This window comes from Carya illinoinensis, chromosome 10, assembly GCF_018687715.1.
Source record: "Carya illinoinensis cultivar Pawnee chromosome 10, C.illinoinensisPawnee_v1, whole genome shotgun sequence".
NCBI classification, from domain to species: domain Eukaryota; kingdom Viridiplantae; phylum Streptophyta; class Magnoliopsida; order Fagales; family Juglandaceae; genus Carya; species Carya illinoinensis.
Window position 1 is genome coordinate 35,321,666 of NC_056761.1, and position 23,415 is coordinate 35,345,080.

At 34.6% G+C, this 23,415-nt stretch overlaps 2 protein-coding genes across 3 annotated transcripts; both read left to right on the forward strand.

Annotated features, from left to right (window-relative positions):
• The first annotated feature begins 706 nt into the window (after positions 1-706).
• On the forward strand, positions 707-7,546 carry LOC122279583 (oxysterol-binding protein-related protein 3A-like). The gene is made up of 10 exons (XM_043090287.1): positions 707-1,050; positions 1,822-1,915; positions 2,188-2,304; positions 2,401-2,473; positions 2,567-2,685; positions 2,849-2,970; positions 3,426-3,602; positions 4,101-4,245; positions 5,887-6,065; positions 7,135-7,546. Exons 1-10 carry the CDS (start codon positions 953-955, stop codon positions 7,382-7,384), a joined length of 1,374 nt encoding a protein of 457 aa, XP_042946221.1. The 5' UTR covers positions 707-952; the 3' UTR covers positions 7,385-7,546.
• A 2,141-nt stretch (positions 7,547-9,687) lies between these two features.
• Positions 9,688-15,285, forward strand: LOC122279414 (telomere repeat-binding protein 5-like). 2 transcript variants are annotated; one of them, XM_043090067.1, is made up of 12 exons: positions 9,688-9,847; positions 10,530-10,626; positions 11,165-11,286; positions 11,387-12,215; positions 12,482-12,625; positions 12,742-12,801; positions 12,882-12,961; positions 13,526-13,764; positions 13,873-13,901; positions 14,016-14,184; positions 14,269-14,332; positions 14,762-15,285. In XM_043090067.1, the coding sequence occupies exons 3-12, from the start codon at positions 11,215-11,217 to the stop codon at positions 14,900-14,902; spliced, it is 1,827 nt and encodes a 608-aa protein (XP_042946001.1). In that variant the 5' UTR covers positions 9,688-9,847; positions 10,530-10,626; positions 11,165-11,214; the 3' UTR covers positions 14,903-15,285. The 2 variants fall into 2 exon arrangements, 1 of the variants encoding a protein (XP_042946001.1); XR_006229604.1 differs by lacking the exon at positions 14,762-15,285 and having other exon boundaries at positions 14,024-14,184.
• The last annotated feature ends 8,130 nt before the right edge of the window (positions 15,286-23,415 follow it).

Consider the following 23,415-nt stretch of genomic DNA (forward strand, 5'->3'; position numbering starts at 1 on the left):
GAGGGAAGCGAAATCAAGTGGTGGGTGGGGCTTGGAGGTTTGGGAGGGAAGGCCGAGAGAGGCCGAGAGTTAGGTGTCCATGAGAGAGCCATTTGCTTTGCCCTGTGGCCCCTTGCTTTTTGCTCATGAGCTTTTTAATGTAATGAAAAATGGAGGCGGATAAATGTCGATGGACGATAAAAAACAGTACATTCTGATCTAGAAGATAAAAGGAAACGATACCATTCTCATTCATATTATTTTATTATTATATAATAAAAAAATAACTATTCTAATGTGGAGACTAGTATAAATAAAATAGTCAACATCTAAATTTATCTTATATTCATAAAAAATGTCATTTATATATGCATATTTCAATAACAATATTCTAATTCAAATGATAATTAGTAGAGTATGTTAAGTATTTATATTATATATAATATTATATAACTAATATGTTTGACAGAGGATAAAATAATTTATATTTATTAATTAATAATTAAATAAAAATTAATTCATTATGGGTAAAAATAAAATGGAGATGGTGGGTATTCAAGAAAATAATCGAAATAAATAAAGTTTAGATACGGTTGTAAATAATTAAGATAAAAAAGAAAGCAGCCAAAGATATTTGTTGTTGAGCTGTTGCCTGTGTACAGCGGAGAGCCGCCTATCTGGATGCTTATATAAAACGGTAGCAAAATATAACAATCTTTCACAAAACGCGTGGGCCTAAGATTTCATCATTCCACGCCGAGTTTGCGGAAAGTTCTTCAAATTTGACTTCAAACTTCAAACTTCAAACGAAAGTACCGCCAACGACAGTCGTTGCCGCTTCACCTCGCTGTCCCCGCCTATAAAGCAATCCCAATCCGAACGGCCGGCCTTCTCTCTGAATTGAACTCTCCGCCCCTCTCTCTCGATTTCTCTCTTATAGCATCTGTAAAGGACTTCCGCAAGGGTTTCAGACATGGCTTCTACGGATCCGAAGCAAGGCGGTGGGTTTTTCTCTTCCATCGCTACCAGTTTGACGAATTTCGGTACCGCCATGACCAAATCAGTCAACGGGTATAGCCATCGCTCTGTTTTGATCTTCCGCTATTATTTTTCTTTTCTTTTGAATTCTTTTATCCTGACCTAGGTACAGAAATCGATTTTTTTTTTCCTCTTTTCATTTCTCGGATGATTCTGGGATAAATTATTACCGTTAATTATTCATTTCCCTTTTTATTAAATTTGTACGATCCCGATATTGGATAAAGCTTAACTCCATTATATACTTATTTTCGTTGTTGATCTTAATGGTTTCCTTCAATTACTGTGCTAGTCCTTTCATATTCGTTGCCATGATGATAACTATACTGCTAGAGTTTAAGGTTAGAGCCTCCCAAAGAGGCAGTTTTCCTTACTAGTTTGAAAATCTCTTTGATCATTTGTGTTTCTGTGCCACACGTCTTCCACATCAAAACTGAAGCTGAAATGGTTGTCTTGTATAATTTCTTAGATTTATTGATGGTCTCGGTTACAGTGGTTGTGGCGTTGTTTGGGTTGTTGATTACTTGTATAATTTTATATCATATGCAGGAATGTCTGTTTGTTTTGAATCAAACACTTCGTGTAGCTTGTTTCCTGTTGTATTCTATCATGTAACGCCCAATCTTTCTCACCTGTGCATATTCTGCAATTCGAGTTTTTATTAGTTTCTGCTGATCATGGTGAAAGGATGTGTTTTATGGTTTGCCAATCTTGACTGTGCGTTCACCATGTATATTGACTGCACTGGTTCCAAGTGTTGAAGAATCCAATTGTTTGACAATCTATTGGCTTTGTGTTATACAGGATACTGGGTTATGAAGGGCTGGAAGTTGTTAATCCGGATGGAGGCACCGAAGATGCTGAAGAAGAAGCAAAAAGAGGTAGATGGAAACATGAGGTACACTACTTGCTTCATTATGTTCCTATCATATTGTATATATATTCAATAGCAAATAGAAAAGTCATTACCCACATAGATTGGTTCTTATGCATGTATCTGGGTTGCTTTCTAGAATTTGATGTCGAGTATGTGTGGCAACGCTTAACATCCAAATATTAAGTAACTACACACAAAAGTGCGGCTTCAAGATCCATTAAAATTATTTGTGTTTTTCATATTGTTTAGGTATATGTGAATACTCATTTCTAACTTCGTTCTTGTTCTTCCAGGATCGGGATGGTCACTGGAAAATGATGCAAAACTATGTAGGCTCTGATGTCACATCATTGGTGACACTTCCCGTACTTATATTTGAGCCAATGTCAATGTTGCAGAAGATGGCAGAGGTTTGTGTTGGTTGCACTTTAACTGCATTGCTGGGAAGCTCTTGCTATATTTGATGTTGCTGAGGAAACTAAAATAGTATCAAATATTTTTTACAGCTTATGGAATACTCCTATCTGCTAGATCTGGCAGATGAATGCGAGGATCCCTACATGCGATTGGTGTATGCAAGTAAGCATTCTTTTGCAGCTGTCTCCCTGCTATTGCGTGTTTGTATGTTCGTGTGTGGTGTGTGATCTGGGACTTATGATTGGCTGTTTGCAGCATCATGGTTTATATCTGTCTACTATGCACTCCAGCGAACTTGGAAGCCATTTAATCCCATCCTTGGGGAGACTTATGAAATGGTTAATCATGGTGGCATTACATTTATAGCAGAACAGGTAAGTTTTTGGATTATCTAGTCATTTCTTTTGTGATGCTGCTTTTATGGAAGTGGTAGTTTTTTTAATCTATTCTTGATGAGTGGATATTAACTGCAAGTTAGAGCCACATTTTCTACTCCACCTATTTTTAATATCCTTCTCAAATTATTTTTCCTTTCAGGTTTGTCATCACCCTCCAATGAGTGCTGGACATGCTGAGAATGAACATTTTATTTATGACATAACTTCGAAGGTGAAAACCAAATTTTTAGGGAACTCAGTCGATGTCTATCCTCTTGGAAGGTAATCATATTTTTCTTTATTTGTCTATATCTCCATGATATTTTAAAAGGTTCTAAGATCCTATGAAATTTGTTGAATTTCATTATTACAAAATGCTTGATGTTGCTCCCACATATTCGTGGTTCCTTATTTTTTTTCACTTATTATACTATTAAGAAAGCTGGTGTATAAATGACCCCTTGAGTACTTTGGGTTTGAGTAGAGTTATTGTCCTAAGTCTCATTTGGCCAGGAACTGAAAACATGTTTTATTTGACTGCCAATTGGAAATTTCTGATTATACTTTTTACAATTCGGTTGGGTGGATCTGTTCATAGAATTGGCAATGTCTGATAATACTTTTTACAATTCGGTTGGGTAAATCTGTTCATAGTGGCCACATTTTCTGTTATTCTTATTAGCAAGCTAGCATTATGTCAAGGGTTTGCTAACTTTGTAGTACATGTTTGGATGCAGGACACGAGTGACACTCAAAAGAGATGGTGTAGTTCTGGGTCTGGTGCCTCCTCCAACAAAAGTGAACAATTTAATCTTTGGCAGAACTTGGGTTGACTCACCAGGGGAGATGATCTTGACAAATTTTACCACCGGAGACAAAGTCGTGCTGTATTTTCAACCATGTGGCTGGTTTGGGTATTTCTATTTCCTTTCAAGTAGTTGTGATTTCTCTTGCTGGCATACATATAGTGCACATGTTTGTTAATTTGGATAGATACTACCATCTTATGTGGGGCATTTTTCGTACAAGAAAGGTGGCACTTATATCATGCCACCTTTATGTGGTTTTCTATGCTACATACCAGTCTGATCTCAACATTTTCCTTACTAGAGGCATGAGTTATTTCCTGCATTTGTCGCTATTGTATGCTTGTTGTCCTCATTCCATTTATCTGTCTTAAGAAATGCTATATGAATCTGCGAGCAAAATTTATATCCTGTGTATGTGCTAAGAGTCTCTCTGAAAATCATGCGTGGATATACTTAATACATACAGGATGGATTGAGCGTTATAGAAGAATGGATATATTTGTTATAAATGCTTTGATTGGGAATGCATGTGTGGTTCATCACTAAATGTAGGCTTTCCTTGCTTTTTCATTCTTAATATGACATAGGCAATTGTGCCTGCAGAGCTGGTCGCTACGAAGTGGATGGGTATGTATATAATGCTGCTGAGGAGCCGAAGATTTTGATGACTGGAAAGTGGAATGAGTCAATGAGTTATCAACCTTGTGACTTGGAAGGGGAGCCACTTCCTGGCACCGAACTGAAAGAGGTTAGCTCTTCAAATATTGTTTTCTGTTTGTACTATTTTGAACCCCTAGGGGTTGCTCAAGTGGTAAGAGCCTTGATCTTAGTGGTATGCTCCCCCAAGGTTTATGGTTTGAACCTTTTGGTGTAAACAATTTATTGGGGCCATCGGACTGGGGGAGTTTTCCCTTGAATTACCTAAGGTGCACTTGGGGGAAACTCTTTCCAAAGGGATGTGCACTATCGGGATTAGTCGGGACTTTGTTTTGAACAAGTGCCAATTAAAAAAACCTATTTTGACTGGTTTCATTGACATTTTTGTAAATAAATTTAGCAGCATGCTCCCGTTAACTTCAGCAAATTCTGTGGTTGTACACTCTTTCAGTACTACCTTGGTCATCAGGCTGGGCTGTGGCTTCAACATGTTTAGAATTGTTGGTGGCTAAGATGTTCTTGCCACGCATTTGTTGAAGTTGTATATATGCAAGTAATTTGATTTGCGTGCTGCTAAAAGTTCAATGCTTTTAGAGACTTGCTTGTTACAGACACTTACAGGAACACAGAGACAAATATAGTTTAAAATAATTTTGAAACGAAACAATAGCTTTAAATTAGAATCAGACAAGTTCTCAGTTTGTCTGACATGCGGATCTGTTCTTGTGGGTTTGAGACTCTGTCGATTGTGATACTTGTTAATTGTATTGGTGTTAGTTGGGTGATAAACTTATTAATGCAACCTCCAGTTGATGAGATTCATTTTGTTGATGCTAAAAAAAGTATAGATTACAAGGAAAAGCAAATAATGTTTTCCACAGGGAGCAGATTGCCCTGTGCTGAAATATCTTCATAGTTGAGAATCACTATATATTTGCTTCCTTGTGGAGAGGATTGTACCGTTTTCGGGCCCATTTGGATACTTAGAATATCTTAGAATATTTGTAAATAATAGTAAAATGCTTTAGGTTAAGATGATTTATTGGGTTTTGGAAAATTAGAGAGAAAAAGTTGAATAAAAATATTATAAAGTTAAAATTGTTTCAATATTATTTTTGTTTTGAAATTTGAAATTGTTTTTTGTGTTTTGTTTGGGAGTTTGGGAAAGTTCTAATAATTAGGTAATGATTAGAAGAAGAAGTAGAAGATTTGAAATTGAGAAGTATTTTATTTTTTAGTGATGTTTGATAGGGAAATATCTTAGAATGTCTGAGTATACTTGTGTTCCCAAACGCATCCTTAGAGTACATCGTGTTTAAGAATAACCCAACAAGCAATCACTATGCATATTTTTTAGATTTAAAGTCTTTTAGTGGACCTGGAAAGACTTTCTTTGCTTTCATCAGCCAGAGTCTTGGAATCAATTATTGAGTCTCATAGCGTAGAATCATCTATGAACTTAATTTTGCAGGAATTTTTTATTTTTTTGATAAGTTAATTTTCTGCAAAAATTAATCAATTATGATTATAGGTCACGAAATATTCACTCTTATGACATATATGTAATTTAAAGGACTGCCTTGGTGGTGAGGTGATGGTCTTTGCAATGCTGCTATAGACCTAAATCTTGGCAGTTGTATTTTTTAAGGGTACTTTTCAGTTCGTGGTTGAAGTAGAAGGCAAATATTGTGAATAAACCTTATTGAAGTTATTCAATTGCTCCATTGTGCAGGTATGGAGAGTTGCCAATGCTCCAGAAAAAGACAGATTCCAGTATACACATTTTGCACACAAGCTAAACAGCTTTGACACTGCTCCCAAGAAGCTATTGGCATCAGATTCTCGTCTGCGTCCTGATAGACATGCACTTGAGAAGGGAGACCTATCCCAAGCCAGTTTTGAAAAGAGCAAGTCAGACTCTCTCTCTCTCTCTCTCTCTCTCTCTCTCTCTATCTCTCTCTCCCCGTATGTGTGTTTGATGCACGCACTCACAAGCACATACACCCAAAAACTCTCATACATCAACTGAGTAATTTAGGATGAATACTAATGATAATTGTGGACTCTGTTGCCGTTCACTAATATCATGGTACCTCTGATTTAAGTTATGCACAATACATGCATGGTGTCAGGATTATCCTTACATTGGTACTCTGTGGTAAGTGATTGGCGGTCCTGCACATTGCCACAGCTACTATTACCATTAGGGACAGGATGGCAATAATTGCCATGCCAACTGCAACCATTGTAGTGTGAGAAACATGATTTTTTTTTTTTTTCCAAAAAATTTATTTTATCCAGGAAACAATGGGTCTCCAAGTAACCGGTGTTTACATTTAAAATAAGAGAATTCTCAATGCTTGGGCTGAACCTTGATTGGTGAAAGGATTGTGTATTTATTCTAGTTGAGTGGGGAAACTGGGGCTTGTTTGGACACTTGGAGTATCTCAAAATTCTGTGAATAGTAGTAAAATGGTTCGAGTTAAGATGTTTTATTGAGATTTGGGAAATGATAGAGAAAAAATTGAATAAAAATATTATAAAGTAAAAATTTGTTTAAATATAATTTAGAGAAATATTTTAACCACAAAGAAATTCTACAAATTGACATGACTTAATGTAGTATATTAGATTATAAAACTACTATTATTTTAAAGTATATTTTGTATCATATGAATCTATTTCAATTTGTGGGCTTACTTTTGTAGGATTTCTTTGTAGTTGTATAACACTTTTTTTTTTTAAAAGTTTATAAAAGTAGTATTAATTTTTATGTTTTATTTTGAAGTTTGTAAAAGTTATATTAGTTTTTGTATTTGCATAATGATTAGATGAAAAAGTTAAATATTTGAAATTGAAAGCATTTTATGTTTGTGTGATATTTGATAATGAAATTATGAGAAATTTTGAGAATTATGTCTCATCTGTGTCCAAACGTCCCACTGTTTAATTTGGTCTGGCTGTTTTTTTTTTTTGCCAGGCTGGAGGAGAGGCAGAGGAGTGAAAAGAGAAACCGAGAGGCTAATGGCCATGAGTTCACTCCAAGATGGTTTGACTTTACAAATGAAGTCACTCCTACACCATGGGGTGACTTGGAAGTGTACAGCTACAATGGCAAATACACTGAACACCGGGCTGCCGTAGATGATAGTTCAGATGGCATCCAAGAGACCAACATTACACCAGCAGAGTTTAACCCCTGGCAATACGAAAATTTCGCCTCAGAATGATTGGTGTATACATCATATGTATTCTTTTTATTTTTATTTTTATTTCCATCTTTATTTTTCTCTATGGGCTATTTGTATCATAAGTATTCTTAGGTGTGCTTAGCAACTGCTAATGTTATGTTCGTACTCCTTAAATTTGATACGCAGTTTTGTTTGTTCAAAGCATTAGATTTCCTAAATTATTCAGTGATCGCTCTGGTCTTTTGTTTGCCATATTCTGACATTATTTCCAGTATCCACGGGATTATTTGGTACGAAACGACACTTTATATGGTGGGTTACGTCTTCCTTTCACGACCAAAACAATACCGTAAATGATATTCTCGTATCTTTTAGTAGTTTTATAACATATTTTCATATACAATATCATATTGATTAATCCATATTTATAAACTCAACTAAAATTGAAATTTATTTAAAAAATAAAAAGACATTATATTACGAAAATATCAAAATATATTATGGATTTGTGTTATGTAACTTCAATAACTTTCACTAGGTTTGAGTTGGTTGGTCAATCTTATGTGTGATTTAACTTCTATATTCCATCCATTTTTATTAAGTTGCAGCCTGGAGAATTGTTAGGCCAACTCCACCAAGCTGCAGTCGGTAATCACAAAACACATGTAAACGTAACACATTAGCAAACTGGAAAGTAGAAATGAAAAAGAGAATCCATTGGAGGTGCATTTTGAACAAAATTCTTTAAATTTTACGGATAGATTTTACATAATCTATTGAAGAATGAGAAATGATATTTGCAGTCGTGGTTGTGCAAGCGGTGTGCAGTCGCTTTGAAAAAAATTAATTAATATGGGACCCACATGAAAAAAAAACTAACTTTTTAATCGTGGACTCCACTCTTTTTCAAAGCGATTGCGCGAGGTTTGCAATTCCACGACTATATGTAGTATTGCTTATTGAGAATACTCTTCGAACAGTATAGTTTAAAAATTAAGGCCTGGTTTGGATAGTGAAATTATCTCCATTCATCTCATATAATCATTACAATTTTTCTAAATTTTCAAACAAAATATAATAAATAATTCAACTTTTTCAAATCTTAAAACAAAAATAATATTCTAATAATATTTTATTTAAATTTCATCTCATCCATCTTAACTTACTATCTAAACCAGGTGATTTTTGAAAACAATTTACATTAGATCTCATCCCAATCTTATTTCTTTCCCAAACATCATTAAAACACAAATATTTTCAAACTAATTATAACAATTTTTTCAAGTTAATTATTACAACTTTTCTAAACTTAAAAAAAAAAAAACAATTTAACTTTTTTAAATTTAAAAATAAAAATAATATTAACAAATTATATTATAATAATATTTTAATTTTATATTATTTTTTATTAAACTTTTTCTCTCATTTTCTAAATTTAATAAATACTTAACTCAAACTACTTCATTACTATCCATAAATTTTTAATATCATCTCTCCAAGCATCCCCTTAATGTTGAGAGAATTTGTACAATTGCCTTCAATTTTCAAACAAATGAAAATGACTTGCAAAGGCGAGCCAATAAGGATTTGAAATTGGTCAAATTCACCAACCTAATTCAGTAATTCCCAGTGAAAAGTTGGAGGAGAATATTACATAACAGTTACCTTGAATTACCTGATGTTACTTCTCATAGATAATGTGACTAATGACTAGACATTCTGATGATGTTTGTCTCCCCGGATTCTACGCATCCTATCTTTTTATATATATATATAATTTTAATTGTACACCAGTAACTACCCCAAGATATTCAAGATCAATGCAAAATTCTTACATTTTTCTAATTAAAAAATGAAAACAATACAATAGGAACCATGTTTCTTGCTTCCTTTAAAACCTTCGAATTGGAAAATCCCAGATTCTTTTATTTTCAACGAGTCAAATTTGCAATAAAGTCTCATACTAATAATTGCTTGTCCTATTCTCATTGCCCAAAAAGTCTTCCCAATTTGAAACTCAAATTCTAATTTCTACCCAGTTTCTAGTATTTATGTTAACGAGATAAGATGGACCCACATGAGTGGAAAGACTTCCACGTGGTAGACATGGCAACAGTGGTGGATCACCCATCAGTCGGAGGAACAGGTCCTAAGTGTGGCCAGTAAACTGTACGGAAAATAATAGAATACCAATCACTTAACAATTTATTTTCAATTTTAAATTAGAGTAATATATTTTTTAAATTTTAATTTGATTTTTGTTTTGATTTGGTAGATTTAAATATTAAAAAATTATTATATTATAAAAGTGATAAATAAATTGTGAATTGGTTGCAATGGCATCATTTCTCAAAATGTACACCAATTTACCGGTTGGTACAGTTACTTGCAGTTACGAGAGTCGAAGTTTAAAAAGCGCTGGGGGGTTTAAGGCTTAAGCACAGAGGTTCGTTGGTTTTCTGGGGGGTTTTTTGGATGATCCGACAGAACCCAGTTTGATCGGTGAGAATGATAGTTTCCCCGAACTTTGTTTCAGACAGGAAAAAAATTATTGCTTTTCCTGTTGGTGGAAATGTAGTTCTGTTTTTCAGGCATAGAAGTTTCGTTCACATGGAAAACTTTTATGATCTGTCTTGAATTCCTTCATCAAGATAGGACCCGTATAGTTTTCCTGTTATTCTTACAATTTCTTCTTTAAATTCCATCAATTTCCCATTTTCTTTAGGGACTTGGTATTAGTTTTTGTTACTGTTTTGGTTTCTTCTGGTTTGTTTTCTGAAATTGTTAAAATCTTTGTATTTTTGGGCATTTTTTAATGAAAAAATCATGCTTTAAATGCTTGTCTCTCTATCCTCTCTCTCTGTTAAGTATGGAGAAGATTGTGAGATAGTTAAATATAAGGTTTAGACCTTTAAATATTTGATTCCGTTAGGAGTGGTTTGTGAGGGTTTAGGGATCCAAAAACCCATTTGGATTTAAAAAAAAAAAAAATTCATAAACTATTATTTCATTTCCGTTAGTTTTTGGTGTCATTGAAGGTTCTAAGGATTCTGTCAGGGTCCGAACTTCAAAGTTAAAGTTTTTTTTGTTTTGTTTTGCTTTTGCTTTTCTGTTTCTTCTTCTTCTACCTCTTATTCATTTTTAAGATATTTATTGTGATTTTTATTTCTATTCGGATTTACAGGGACTGAAGGGCGTATATATCTTAGGCTCAGGTGGGCGTAAATTGTCCCCAACCACGGGGTGAAAGAAATGAGGGTTACTCAAATACCCACTTAAATGTAAGTTTTTTTGTCTGCTTCAAATGGACGGTTACTCTTTTTTAGCTTAAGAGATCTTTTTTTCTTTTGTTTTTTATTCAAGTGCAATATTAAATTTTTGTTTGGTCCTATTCTATGACGCAGTGTCTCTGGCTATTTGTTTCGACCTTGCTCGGATTGTCATCCATAGACGGTGATAGTTTAGACAAATTGTAAAATCTACTACTTTTTTTTATTGCAAATGTTAATTTATTCTGGGACTTGGATGTGCGAAGTTTAAATGATTTTTTCTAATCCATTGGTGAGTGAGAATTTCAAATGAAATCTGGATGTAGAACAAATTTCACACGGGCAAGATGATTTTGAATTATGTATCGTGCCCAAGATTATGCTATTTTACTGTGATTTTTTATTTTTATTTTAAACTTTAATGGCTTGCAATGCCCTTTCTGAAGTAGTATGTTTTGAACCTCATGACGCAAGACATATTCGATATGAAAAACTTGATCATCTTTAATTTGGTAGAAGACGTCATATCATTGTTCTGATGGTTTGACAGGATCTTATTCTGGCTTTCTGCAACCTTAGAAAGCTGGCCATTTTTATTTAATGAGGAGGTTAGATTATGGTTTCACTGGCTACCAGGTTCCTGTGGTTCCTCGAGCTTCAAGATCATCTAGGGTAAACAAATGCTACCATTCCAAGGTTCCCTATTGGCCTATTTTTGTTTGGAAATTTACAGTTTCCTGATTTTATAAACCTTTTTAATTCCTGGTTTTAGGGGAGGGGACAAATCAGAAAGAAATGTGAGGATAATCAGATACGAGGATTTGGAATTTTATCTAGTGTAGCCGGCAATTTATCGCAGGGGAGTGAAAGCTTGGTCCCAACCAATGCTGCTTGTGTACAGGATTTGCATCACATTGTTTATGCTAACTCTAATAGAGAGAGAGATGAAGGTAGATCATTGAAGCAAGACTCTTGTCAGCGGGGAACTTGTGATGAGAAATTCTTTGCCTTCCTGCCTGGTTTGCAAGGACACCATAAAAGCTACAAATTGAATGAATTTTGCCATGGTCAGAACAACCTTATTCTTGAGGTTGGTTCTGCATCAGGTGCCTATGACCAATCAGAGATGATATTTTTTGCTGAGAAGCTGGCTACCGTTAACAGCAGAAATAATTGTGTATCTTCCTCAAACAGTGTAATTGGTGACTCCCCTTGTTTTGGGGAATTTTTTGAAGATAAAGTTGGAGGTGTGCTTGAAGGGAAATTAGGAGATAAATCATATACAAGTATAAGCGAAAAAGATGGAATTATTCCCATTACAGGCAGTTCAGAGGATTTGATCGAACTGGACAGGGAGCCTCATGCCCTGGTTGGTTCAGAAAGTGATGTAAAGCTGTCTTTGTTGGACTGCATAAATCATGTTCCTTGTCCTAAGCATTATGATAATGTGAAAGTAATTACTAGAGATGATGACGAAAACTCAGTTCGGTGCAGTCAACACAGCACCATATCAAAGTCCTATACGCCAACGGCAGGTATTCGAGAGAGAACTAAGAAACTATCTGCTTCTAGAAACTGGAGAGAAGCTCAAAAATTGAAGGGTAGGGAGTTATTTTAGAATTTGTTATTTGCATTATGTTTTAGCCTACTGGATTGTGCACTGTTATTATGCATATAAATTAGGTCTTTTTATACAGTTTGTCCCACATATGATACAATTAATAATAGGTTTTTTTTTTTTTTTTTCGTTGTATGTTAGGTTAAGGACGCATTCCATTTTTGTGCATGTCTTGGGTCAGTGAACTGATTTTTTTGTAGTTTCATGTCTAACTAATGGTACCTTTCACTTCCGGGTTGATTTCTTCAGGTGGGCAAATGAAGCCAATGTACTGCAATGGGACAAATCGTCATATGGATGAAAGATCACAGAATATCTATCCTTTCAAGAAGAGGAAATTCTTTTGTCAAAACCCACCATGCACTTCCGATGGAGGAGATAATCGCTCCATAGGTGAAACAATGCATGCATGCAATTTTTCCTTTTTGGTGGTTTTCTGTTTGTGTTTATGCTTTAGGCTTTTGGGATATATTCAGTTTTGGCTGAATGGTCCTAACTCTTACATGCAGCAATTGGAGCATCATCCTCAATAGCAGGTCAAGTACCTCCTGAGTCCAAGGGTTGTAATGGTAGGAAAGCCTGTCATGTAATGAACTGGAAGATCTGCTTCCACTTGAGAAGCTCTTATGCATTTATTTTTGTTATTCAGTGAAGCTTAGCATAAAATCTTTCAAGGTCCCAGAACTCTTCATAGAGATTCCTGCAACTGCAACCGTTGGTTCACTGAAGGTTTGGAATGTTGCTGATTTCTTTGTGATTACTTATATGTCTCAGTACTTCTATACTATCGTTATTATTGTTATTGTTATGATTATTATTATTATTATTATTATTATTATTATTTCAAAGATGCATGCAAACTTCAGGATATGGTCACACATCTAGTAAGTGCTTACACTTCGCTGGGTGTCAAGGTACTCATTTGGGATCTTTGGAGGATTATTACCTTGTAGTTGTGGATAGACATGTTGCCTTTTTTTTAGTGCCTGATTGTGGAAAACAAGCTGGCTGTGGATGTTTTGTTGAGCTCAGGTTGCTCGTGTATTCACAATGTTGCATACCGGGATGAAGATCAGATGATACTTGCATCATCTAAACAACAATAATAAACTTCTAATGGTTGAACAACTGGTGCATTTCTTTTACATTTTTATCATACTTTATTGCAAGTGGCATTTTGTGTAACACTTGGGAAGGAGAAAAAGTTCCAATTAAGTCTTCATCACCTATTTGATTGTCTGTGATATCTTGTATCTGTTTTTTTTTTTTTTTTTTTTCCGCGCCCCCCCTTAGAGGACAGTTATGGAGGCAGTTACTGCTATACTTGGAGATGGACTGCATGTCGGCATCCTGCTTCAGGGAAAGAAGGTCAAAGATGACAACAAAACCCTACTTCAGACTGGGATATCTCAAGATCGGAAGCGTCATAGTTTGGGTTTTATATTGGAGCCCAGACATGCACAAATCACCCCACCTGCATGCACGGAAGACCAATCTTGGCTACCTGGTTGCACACCTCAGGACTTATCCAGGTATGTACCAACTTTTAGTTTCTGTACTCTGAGCTATCTTTTATGTGTTCCAAGTTTGTGAATTAACAAATTTATCTTGCTAATTGTATTAGTATATTCTATTCTCAGGCATTCTGCACCATTGACACTACAACCTGGTATATCTTATGTCTCCCCAAATCCTCTGTTGTTGAATTTGGGTAGATGTCCTGAAAGTAATATCAGCATAGTTCCCTCTCTTGCTGATAATTCAACTGCCACTGACATGCCAGAGACCCAGGCAATGGTTGCAGTTCCATCAATCGGTATGGAGGCATTGGCTGTGGTTCCCTTTTGTAGGAAATCAAATCCTGAATTTGTACGGAGGCGAATCAGGAGACCGTTCTCTGCTTCAGAAGTAGAAGCATTGGTTCAGGCAGTTGAAAAACTTGGAACTGGAAGGTACCTTTGATGATTACCTAATTGCTTTAGTCCAGAATTTGAACTGCCTTTGTATGGAGTATAACTAGTTGACTTGGGTTGCAGGTGGCGTGATGTTAAATTGTGCGCTTTTGACAGTGAAAAGCATCGCACTTATGTTGATTTGAAGGTCAGTGATTTGAGGTTCCTAGACTTGCAGATGAGTGCCTCGATTGATCGTTGCACCACTTCTTGGTGTCTGGTATTTCCTTTTTGTAGATGTTTAAAGAGTGTGACTGTGTCTAAATATTTGATGGTGCTATCCCCAGAACTTCCCCAACCCACCCCCTGTTGCCCACCTGCTACTTCCTATTTTATTTTTGGGTTGTTTCCCACAATCTAGTTAATTCTTGTCAAATTCTCTGCTATAGTCAAGGCTTCGCTGAGTTGAGCAGTTGCTGAGCTACCTACAAGGTTTTAATTATGCCATTCTACCCTATGGATATAGTTTAGGACTGAAATGGCTTAGATTTAGGTTGGTCTAGATTGACTATATGCTTTACATTGGCGGATTTATTGTATATTGTTGTGTTTACAACATGAGGGTATAACAATGCAGGATAAATGGAAGACATTGGTGCACACAGCAAGAATCTCCCCTCAGCAGAGGAGGGGAGAACCTGTTCCGCAGGAGCTTTTAGACAGGGTCCTAGCTGCCCATGCCTACTGGTCCGCAGCATCAGACAAGGCAACAGGTTAAAACAGTTGTCTGATGACTTGCCTTCTTGGGAAACACAAGGATCAGGCAGAAAAGGGTTTGAGTTAGATCTCTGGTTATTCTTCGTTACCATGTAAATGATTCATTATGTCTTCTTGCAAAGGGATTGGTGATCTGTACATGATTTGTTAAAAAAATGGCAGCGTGCTGAAGAGAAGTCACCAAATCCACTCTCACTCTCTGGGATGTAGAAAGTTGGTGATATCTTGCTGCAATTGTGTCGTAGGCTTTTTAAGTGTTGTCATTCTCTTGTATGTAGAATTGTTGATCAGCAGGAATGGTATACCGTTTGCGTCCATGTCTATCTGAAAGGAGCTGTATTCTTACATATCAATATTTCCTGAAATCTAGCTGGTTTTGTTGCATATAGACCAGGGTTTAACCCTAAACCTGAGGGAGGACCTTTTCTTGGTGATGTGAACTCGCGAGAATGGAAATTCCTTGAACTTACAATTAATTTAAAAATTTACTCAAAAAAGTCAAACTCAAGTCAATGAATGGAGAATCTAAACCCGGTTTTGAGAACTCATTTTAAGAATCTATATTATATTAAAATCTAGACTCATTGAAAAACCTGTCTCAAGAATCCAAATTACAAAAGAGGAAGAGGAAGTAAGGAACGTCATAAAGGTTGTGATTTACTTTTGATAAGTTCAAATGTTCAATCAAGAACAAGAGGAGATAAACTCAACTCATAATGAATAAAATTCATCAATTTTCATAAGAGAATATCTTATCACTAGTCGGTTTGTTCCTTCTAAAATAACAGCCTTCCATCTAAAAACTTCCACGTAGCTCTTCCATTTCATATACGATGTACCTGTTCACACGTGAAATCCCTTCCTCGTGCAGTAGCCCACTGAAGCATCCCCTAGGTTCCTCATTCATCGACTTTCGTTCTAATTTTTTTCTAGTTGATTGACTTTTTCTTTCAATGTCTAGTGATTTTTCTTTCTGAGTTACAGATTCCCAGTCCTTTATCGGCATCAACTACGACTAAGTTGCTGGCACCTTTCACCTTCCACCTTCGATTTTTCTTCAGCCGTTCGCCATCACATAAATTGATGAACACAACACCACACTCCACACAAACTTGCAGTTTATCCAATAAAGAAAGGGATTTAATGGTGGGTTTGTTAATGGGTTTTCCTTCAGCCGTTCATCACCACATAAATCGGTTTGTTAATGAGATTTAATGGTGGGTTGTTGCGAATGTGAGATCTGGAGCATTAGGGCCTTGGAGATTTTCTTTGTTGTGATTTTTTTTTCCTATTTCATTAAGGGTTGTTGCAATTGGGTTTGGGTTTTCTTAGTGGGTTTTCTTGTTCAGATTGATGAATAACATGCGATTGGATTTGCGTTTTGCTGGTAGAATGAGATGCTATTGAAGATTCGAAGAAGTTGGAGGGAGGAGACTGTGCTCTTTTCATTCGTGGGTTTTAATCATGTGTGGGTTTATGAATTGTGTATTTTTCTAATTTTCTTACGTGTGTTTGTGTTATTGGAAGGCTGTTTTTCTCCCATTACCGGTTGGTCTGTTCCAAAGCGTTTCACTTTTCATAAACTTTCATATCTTCTTTAAAATGAGGCAACAAGATATATTTAAACTAAACCCTCACAAAACCTTAGGCTAAAATAAAACCAGCCATTTATAAAAATACCCTTGAGTGAACAGTACGGCGTTACAGTCCGTGAACAGTACCGCACTACAGTAACTCTTTGAAATCCTAGTTCAACAAAAATAATAATTTTTCCAATATTCCCTTTTAATCATTCTCATAATAATTTCAATTACTTTAAACTAATATAATGAACTCTTTTAATAAAATAAATAAGACCAAGACCTTCAATAACAATATGTCCAAATTGTGTCTTCCATAGTTCATTGTATCACATGAATGAAACTAGATTTTCTTCCTTTAAGCCCATCTTGAATGTTGGGCTCTTGCTAGACACGTTCCAAATGGATTGCACCAATCCTTACATTGCTTCATTGATCTTTTTGGCTCTTGATCTTGTAATTTATTTTTAAAACTTGGTCCGTCTTGGAGCCCATCATTCCCTCTCTTCTCAAAAGGATTCGACTTTGAATTTCCACCTAGATCAAAGAGAAAAAGATCAAAAATATTGAAAGTAGCAAAAATATGGTACTTGCTTAGAAGATCCACTTGATATAAATTATCATTAATTTTCTCAAGAATGTGAAAAAGTCTATCCAAGTCACTCCTGTCATCAACAAGCAAAAGTATCAATGCTAATGGAGTAAGTAGATTAAAACCATATACAATTTCAAGATGAGAATAAAAAATGCTAGTATGCATGGTCTTATTACATGCAAACTTTAACAAGGGCAAATGATATTCTCGCAAAAGTTCATGCAATAAGTCAATGAAAGGCAAATGATACTCCTACAAACGTTCATGCAACATATTTAAAGTATGCCTTATACCAAAATGACCACTCCAATTATATGCAAACTCAATGAATGGCAAATAATACTCCCACCAATAGTTATGCAACACGTTTAAAGTCCTCTTTACTACAAAATGACCCATCAAACCACATTCATGTCTATTACATATAAGCAACTCACGCATAAAATTAGTAGGTACACAAAATCTATTTTCTCTAAACAAGTTCCAATCTAGTTTATAGAAGTTACCAAACGATGCTTTCTCAAGTACTCCATACACACTAGCCAAGCCATCATCATTAACATACAATTTCTTATTATATTCAAATCTCAATAACTTTGTATCAAAGACATACCTTCTTGCTAAAGCATCAAACACAAAATTTTTCTTACTATGTGTGTACTGAATTACATGAGGAAAGGTTTCAATGAATTGAACCCACTTGGCATGCATTCTATTCAACTTACCTTGTCCATTCAAATATATTAAGGAATCATGTTCTTCAAAAAAAGGTTGGGTAGGAATTGTCGCACCTGTTACAAAATTAATGTAAAGTTCTATCTCTCTGATAGGTGACAATCCCCTAAAAACATCGCTAGACAACACGACCTCATATCTCTGCAACAAAGAGATAACAGCACTAGGCAAAGATTCGTTAACTTCGTTAGTATTAAAATTCACCTTAGCATTAAAACTCACTTCTCTTTATTTTTCTCTCACTTTCTTCACTCTCCTCTTTCTTTTCACTCTCTTTTTTTCTTGATGTCTCAACCTCGCCCTCGTTTCTTTCACTCTCTTTTTCGACATCTTTTTTTTTTTTTTTTTTTTTTTTTTTCAGATTTCACAATTTCTTTCCTCCTCAATCTTACTCCCACTTTTTTTATTTTTTTTTCTTTTTTTTAATCAATCTCACTTTTTACTTTCAGTTGGTCCTCATGGACCTATGTTAGAGTTAAAAGAGCAAGTTTAATTATTTTTTCATCATTTTCAAAACTATAAATGTTTTTGACCACATCATTTATTACCTTCCTATCATATTGCCACGGCCTCCCTAACAAAATATGGTCATTATGCATAGGAACTACATCACAAAGCACCTCATCCTTGTACTTCCCAATTGAAAAAGAAATTAGCACTTGTTTATTTACCATAACCTCCACACAATCATTCAACCACTGTAACTTGTATGATTTAAAGTGTTTCAAGGTAGGTAAATTTAATTTCTCAACTAAAGTAGTGCTAGCTACATTAGTACAACTTCTTCTATCAATGATCATACTACATACTTTGCTATTGATGTGGCATCTACTATGAAAAATGTTCTCTTTCTGTTGCTTTGTATCATCCATCTTACTTTGTGTATTGAGAGCATGATTGACAACAAGAGACTCACCATACTTCTCATTCTTATACTCATGTTCAATACTAGGCTCACGTCTTCTCTTATCTCTCTCATTTCGTAGATTTCTAATCAATGCACCTCGTTGATCCATCATATTCCTCACTTCCTCCAATGTCAGATTTAACCTTTTAAACTTTTGTTGCATGAACTGCAACACAAAGAATGAATTATCTGCCACCCCCTTTGGTGTTGAGTCATTATTATGAGACATCGTAATGTGCTGAACAAAAAGAATGTTAGTGATAAAAACCTCACACATTTTCTCACGTGTTTACACTCGAATAATGACATTCCACTTGTTTTTCACTCTTAATTAACCTTTTCCAGATAATGATCTCACACTTTCTTTCCTTTTACCTCAAGAGTTTTCCCACTTAAGTTCTTTAAAAACTAATTGAATTCAATCAAGACAATATGACCTTATTTTATTCTAACTAGTAATTAGGTTCAAGAAATAAGAACAAGAGACAACATGGAAGGAATAAAATAATACGAGACTCAATGAATTCATACAATGGAAAGAGTAATTACGAAACAAGATACCAACTAGAAAGATGTATTCAGCCTATTTAAAGATAAGGCCCAATCAATGCTACATCACTTAATTTCATATGATAAAATATTTCAAACAATTATACCCAAAATTATTTTCTTTCTCTTTTTTTTTTTTTGATTATTTTTTCAAAATTTTTATTTCTTTTCCTTTATTTCTTTTCTATTATTTTCCTTTCCTTTCCTTTCTTTTATTTTCTTTTTCTCTTCCTTTTTTTTTCCCACTAATTCAATCACAAAAAACTGATTCAATCGTGAAAATTAAACAAATGAATTCACACACACGAAATTGACAGGAATAAAAGAGAATCATTGAAATGGCACTCCAATCAAATGACAAACTTAGAGATGCAAGAAATCCTAGAAATTTCAAACCCTAGATGCTTAACATCCTTAAATCTTGATTAAACATAAAAGCTCCTATTGCTGAATAGTATAACATGTTCTTGTACTTAGGCATGTTGTTTAGTTTTGTTGGTTGGATTTGTTTGTTATTTTTGTAGTTATGCTGTAATTTATCCATGCTAGTTCATCCTCAAATCTTGATCATTTTTAAAAGCCCCCATCTTGAATAGGATAATCTATTCTTGTATTAATTTCATGTTGTTTTTCTTTGTTGGTTGGATTAGTTTGTTATTTTACCTGTTCTACTGTGATATATCCATGTTGTGATATTTTATCTTGCTTAACATTTTTGTTGTTTTGCAGTAATTTATGCATGCTGTTTAGTTTTGTTGGTTGTATTTGTTTGTTATTTTTATTGTTATTTTGTGATTTATCCATGTTGTATTTGTTTGTTTGTTGGATTTGTTTATTATTGTTGGTTCATTTTTCTTTTGTATCCCCTTCAGTTATGATGATAACAAAGTTGAGTTGGGACAAAAGAACATTGGCACATACTTCAGGGTAAAGTAACCTGGATGGCCAATCAATATTGGCAACCGATTGTTGTAGCCATTGAGAATGTTGCCACTTCCTATATGTTAACCATTCCTTTCTTGAGCTGGTTTACAAAATGTTGTCTCTATTTCTTTTGAGTTTTTAACATGTTTACCAATTGTTGTGTGTTTGCAATTTGTTATAGATGGACTCACAAGACCATGAAGATATTTTATTCATGAAGCTCCTCAATAAGTACCCTAACACTAACCCCACTTATTTGAGTCAAACTCAACACTCTCCAGTGATGGTAGAAGAGTCTTCACCCCCACCCTAATTAGGAATTATTTTCATAAAAAAATTAGCAAAGGGTGCAAGCTATATCCAAGAAGAAGACAAATTACTCATCTCCATATGATTGAATACTAACATAGATGTTATCAAAGGAATCGATGAAAAACATGCCCAGATTTGGGAGAAAATTAGTTAATACTTCAATTAGTATTAACAAAGTACAATAGACCAAAGCGTTGGGTCAATATATCGATGGACGACGATTTAAAAAGCAACAAATAAATATTGTGTGAATCAAAGTGGCACGACCGAACAAGACAACATATAAGCTCTAATAGTTTCAATCTCTTGTACTTACTATTTTATTTGATTTTTTGCCCAATTTTGCTAATAATGTTCTGTTTAGTTCTATTTTGCAAGTTTGACAAAGTGGAGATTATGTACCAATTACTAGAGAGAGACAGCTTTCTGTTTGAGTATTGTTGTCATCTATTGAAGTATTAACCAAAATGGATTCAACGTTGCTCAAAGGAAGGTCCAAAGTGAAAGTCGATGACTCATTTGACCTCGACTCGTATCTCTGCTAACATCTTTGTAGATTCAGTAAACGATGCCGAGATGGAGCATGTTGTTGACAATAATGTTGTTGACTTGGAAAGACCCATGGGAAGAAAAGCAGATAAAGCAAAACGAAAGGCCCTAACCATACCAGTTAAGGACATTGTCAAAATCTCCCGTATGAAGTATACTTTTCTTGAGAAGTCATGCAATCGAGAGAGAGTTTTTCCGTTTTAAGGAGGATAAGATACAATATGATTACGAGATTGAGGGGAAGAAAATATGGTAAGATGATGAGAGGCTCATGTTGGAAGTTGAGAGACTTCAATTTATTTGGTTTTAAAGTAGAGGAGAAAACGGGAATAAAGTGGTTGCAAAGAAAGGTGTGGATCATGTTAATGGATGTCATTGGATTACCTGAAATACAACGCACATATTTTGAGCAATGTTAAAGGGAAATTGTGGCGAAATGTAATGTAGAGAAGTAGTAACAATTGTTTTAAAACATTTGTTGGTTTTCCTTTTGTATATTTTTGACTATGTTTACTAATGTTAAATCATTAGTTAATTTGTAACACATTATTATTTTTATGTGTATGTGGCTTTGGAGGAAATTTGGGAATGGACATATGATAAAGTTGTGCATGGATGGAAAGTTGGTAAACAAATATTACAAACATTTCAAAAATTACAATTAACCTAAATGGTCGTATATTTTGGTCAATGTTGTTCTGCCAACATTTTTTAGGAAACGAAAATCGTACAATCAAGAATATTTAGTCATTACTGATAACATAAATTATAATGGATTGCAGCTTTTCTAATTTTGAAAATATAATTTTTGCTAATGCTTAATAATGTTTAATTGGAGTTGATGATGAGTCAAAGTATTTCTAATTTTGTGATTATGTTGAATGAATTTCATAAGTTTGGTTGTAAGATAGCACGATAGTTCAGGCAAATTCTCATCAAGTTGTTCATATTCGGACTTGAAAATCTCATTATCATCACACTCATCTTCGATGATCATGTTATGTAGAATATACATGCTTTCATTATATTTGTTAGATTACTTATATTGAACATTCGAGTAGGTCCACAAATGATTGCAAAGTGTCGTTGAGGGATCCCAAATGCACGCTCTACATCATTTTTTGCTGATTCCTGTGCTCTGCAAAATATTTTTTCTTGTTTCCTTGTGGAGATATGATCGTCTTCACAAATGTTGGCCACTTTGGATAAATACTATCAGCAAGGTAGTATCCCATAGTGTAGTCATTGCTATTAATTGAGTAATTTACTGGAGGATCACGCCCTTGGACTAGTTCAATGAAAATAAAAGATCTCTTTAGAACATTGATATCGTTATGAGAACTGGGTAATTCAAAAAAGGCGTACCATATCCAAAGATCATATAAAACAACTGCTTCTAATATAATAGTTAGTTCACAACTATGCCCGAAGTGCTTGCCTTTTTATGTAGACAAACAATTTATCAACTTCTAATGTTTGCAATCAATGCTTCTTAACATCTTTAAAAATTTACACTGTTCACTAACAACAAGCAATCAAGCAATATCATTGACATTTGGAGACCTTAAATATTCATTAGAAAAAGTATTTACGACCATAGTTACAAATTTTCTCAAGCTCTCCATTAAGGTGCTTTATCCAATCTATATGTATTCATCTATAAAATCAGTAGTTAACTCTATATGCAAGCATTCTAAGTGAGTGGTTATCTTTTGTAGGGAAGATAGATTGAGTTTTATAGCATTATGTCTTCTTTGGATTAAGTCGGGCTTGTAAACCCCTACCTTATGCTGAATATGAAGAAATAGAGAATGACCCATACAAAATCTCATTTAAAGTAGATTTAAGGGATATACTGATGCTTTTGCAAAATAGTTTCAAAATAGCCTTTAGTGCCCTACTTCCTTGTGAAGAACAAGCTTACGTATTTTGAATAAGCTCCAATTCATTCAGAACAAGTTCCAACTCATTTTTAAAGTTTATGTGAAGTAGCAATTTGTGAAAGAAAGAATGAGCCATTTAAGAAGCAAGTAGAAAACGAGGCTGGAATGTGAATTTTCTCTTAAGTTGAAATGAAACTTAGGTTGCTTTAGATGTGAATGGACTCAGAAGTGCTCTTATTTATACACAAAAATGTTACCATTTGAAAATATGTCCATTAGGAAAATGACAAAACACTTACCATTACAACTCGAAAAAGATGTGTTAGCGCAGACAAATGACAAAAAATATTACCGTTAGATAAAAGACAAAAAATATTAAAGTTAGTTAAAAAACAAAAAATGTTACCGTTAAACAAAGGATAAAAATTGTTATCATTAGACAAAGGACAAAAAATATTACTGTTAGATTTCGGACAAATC

Bases quoted from the DNA above. Each gene is read 5' to 3' on its own strand.
- LOC122279583 (XM_043090287.1), top strand. From the start codon at position 953: ATGGCTTCTACGGATCCGAAGCAAGGCGGTGGGTTTTTCTCTTCCATC. The intron at 2,305-2,400 runs GTTTGTGTTGGT...TATTTTTTACAG, and splicing joins TGTTGCAGAAGATGGCAGAG to CTTATGGAATACTCCTATCT. The intron at 2,474-2,566 runs GTAAGCATTCTT...GGCTGTTTGCAG, and splicing joins CATGCGATTGGTGTATGCAA to CATCATGGTTTATATCTGTC.
- LOC122279414 (XM_043090067.1), top strand. From the start codon at position 11,215: ATGAGGAGGTTAGATTATGGTTTCACTGGCTACCAGGTTCCTGTGGTT. The intron at 11,287-11,386 runs GTAAACAAATGC...TCCTGGTTTTAG, and splicing joins GAGCTTCAAGATCATCTAGG to GGGAGGGGACAAATCAGAAA. The intron at 12,802-12,881 runs GTAGGAAAGCCT...TTTGTTATTCAG, and splicing joins TGAGTCCAAGGGTTGTAATG to TGAAGCTTAGCATAAAATCT.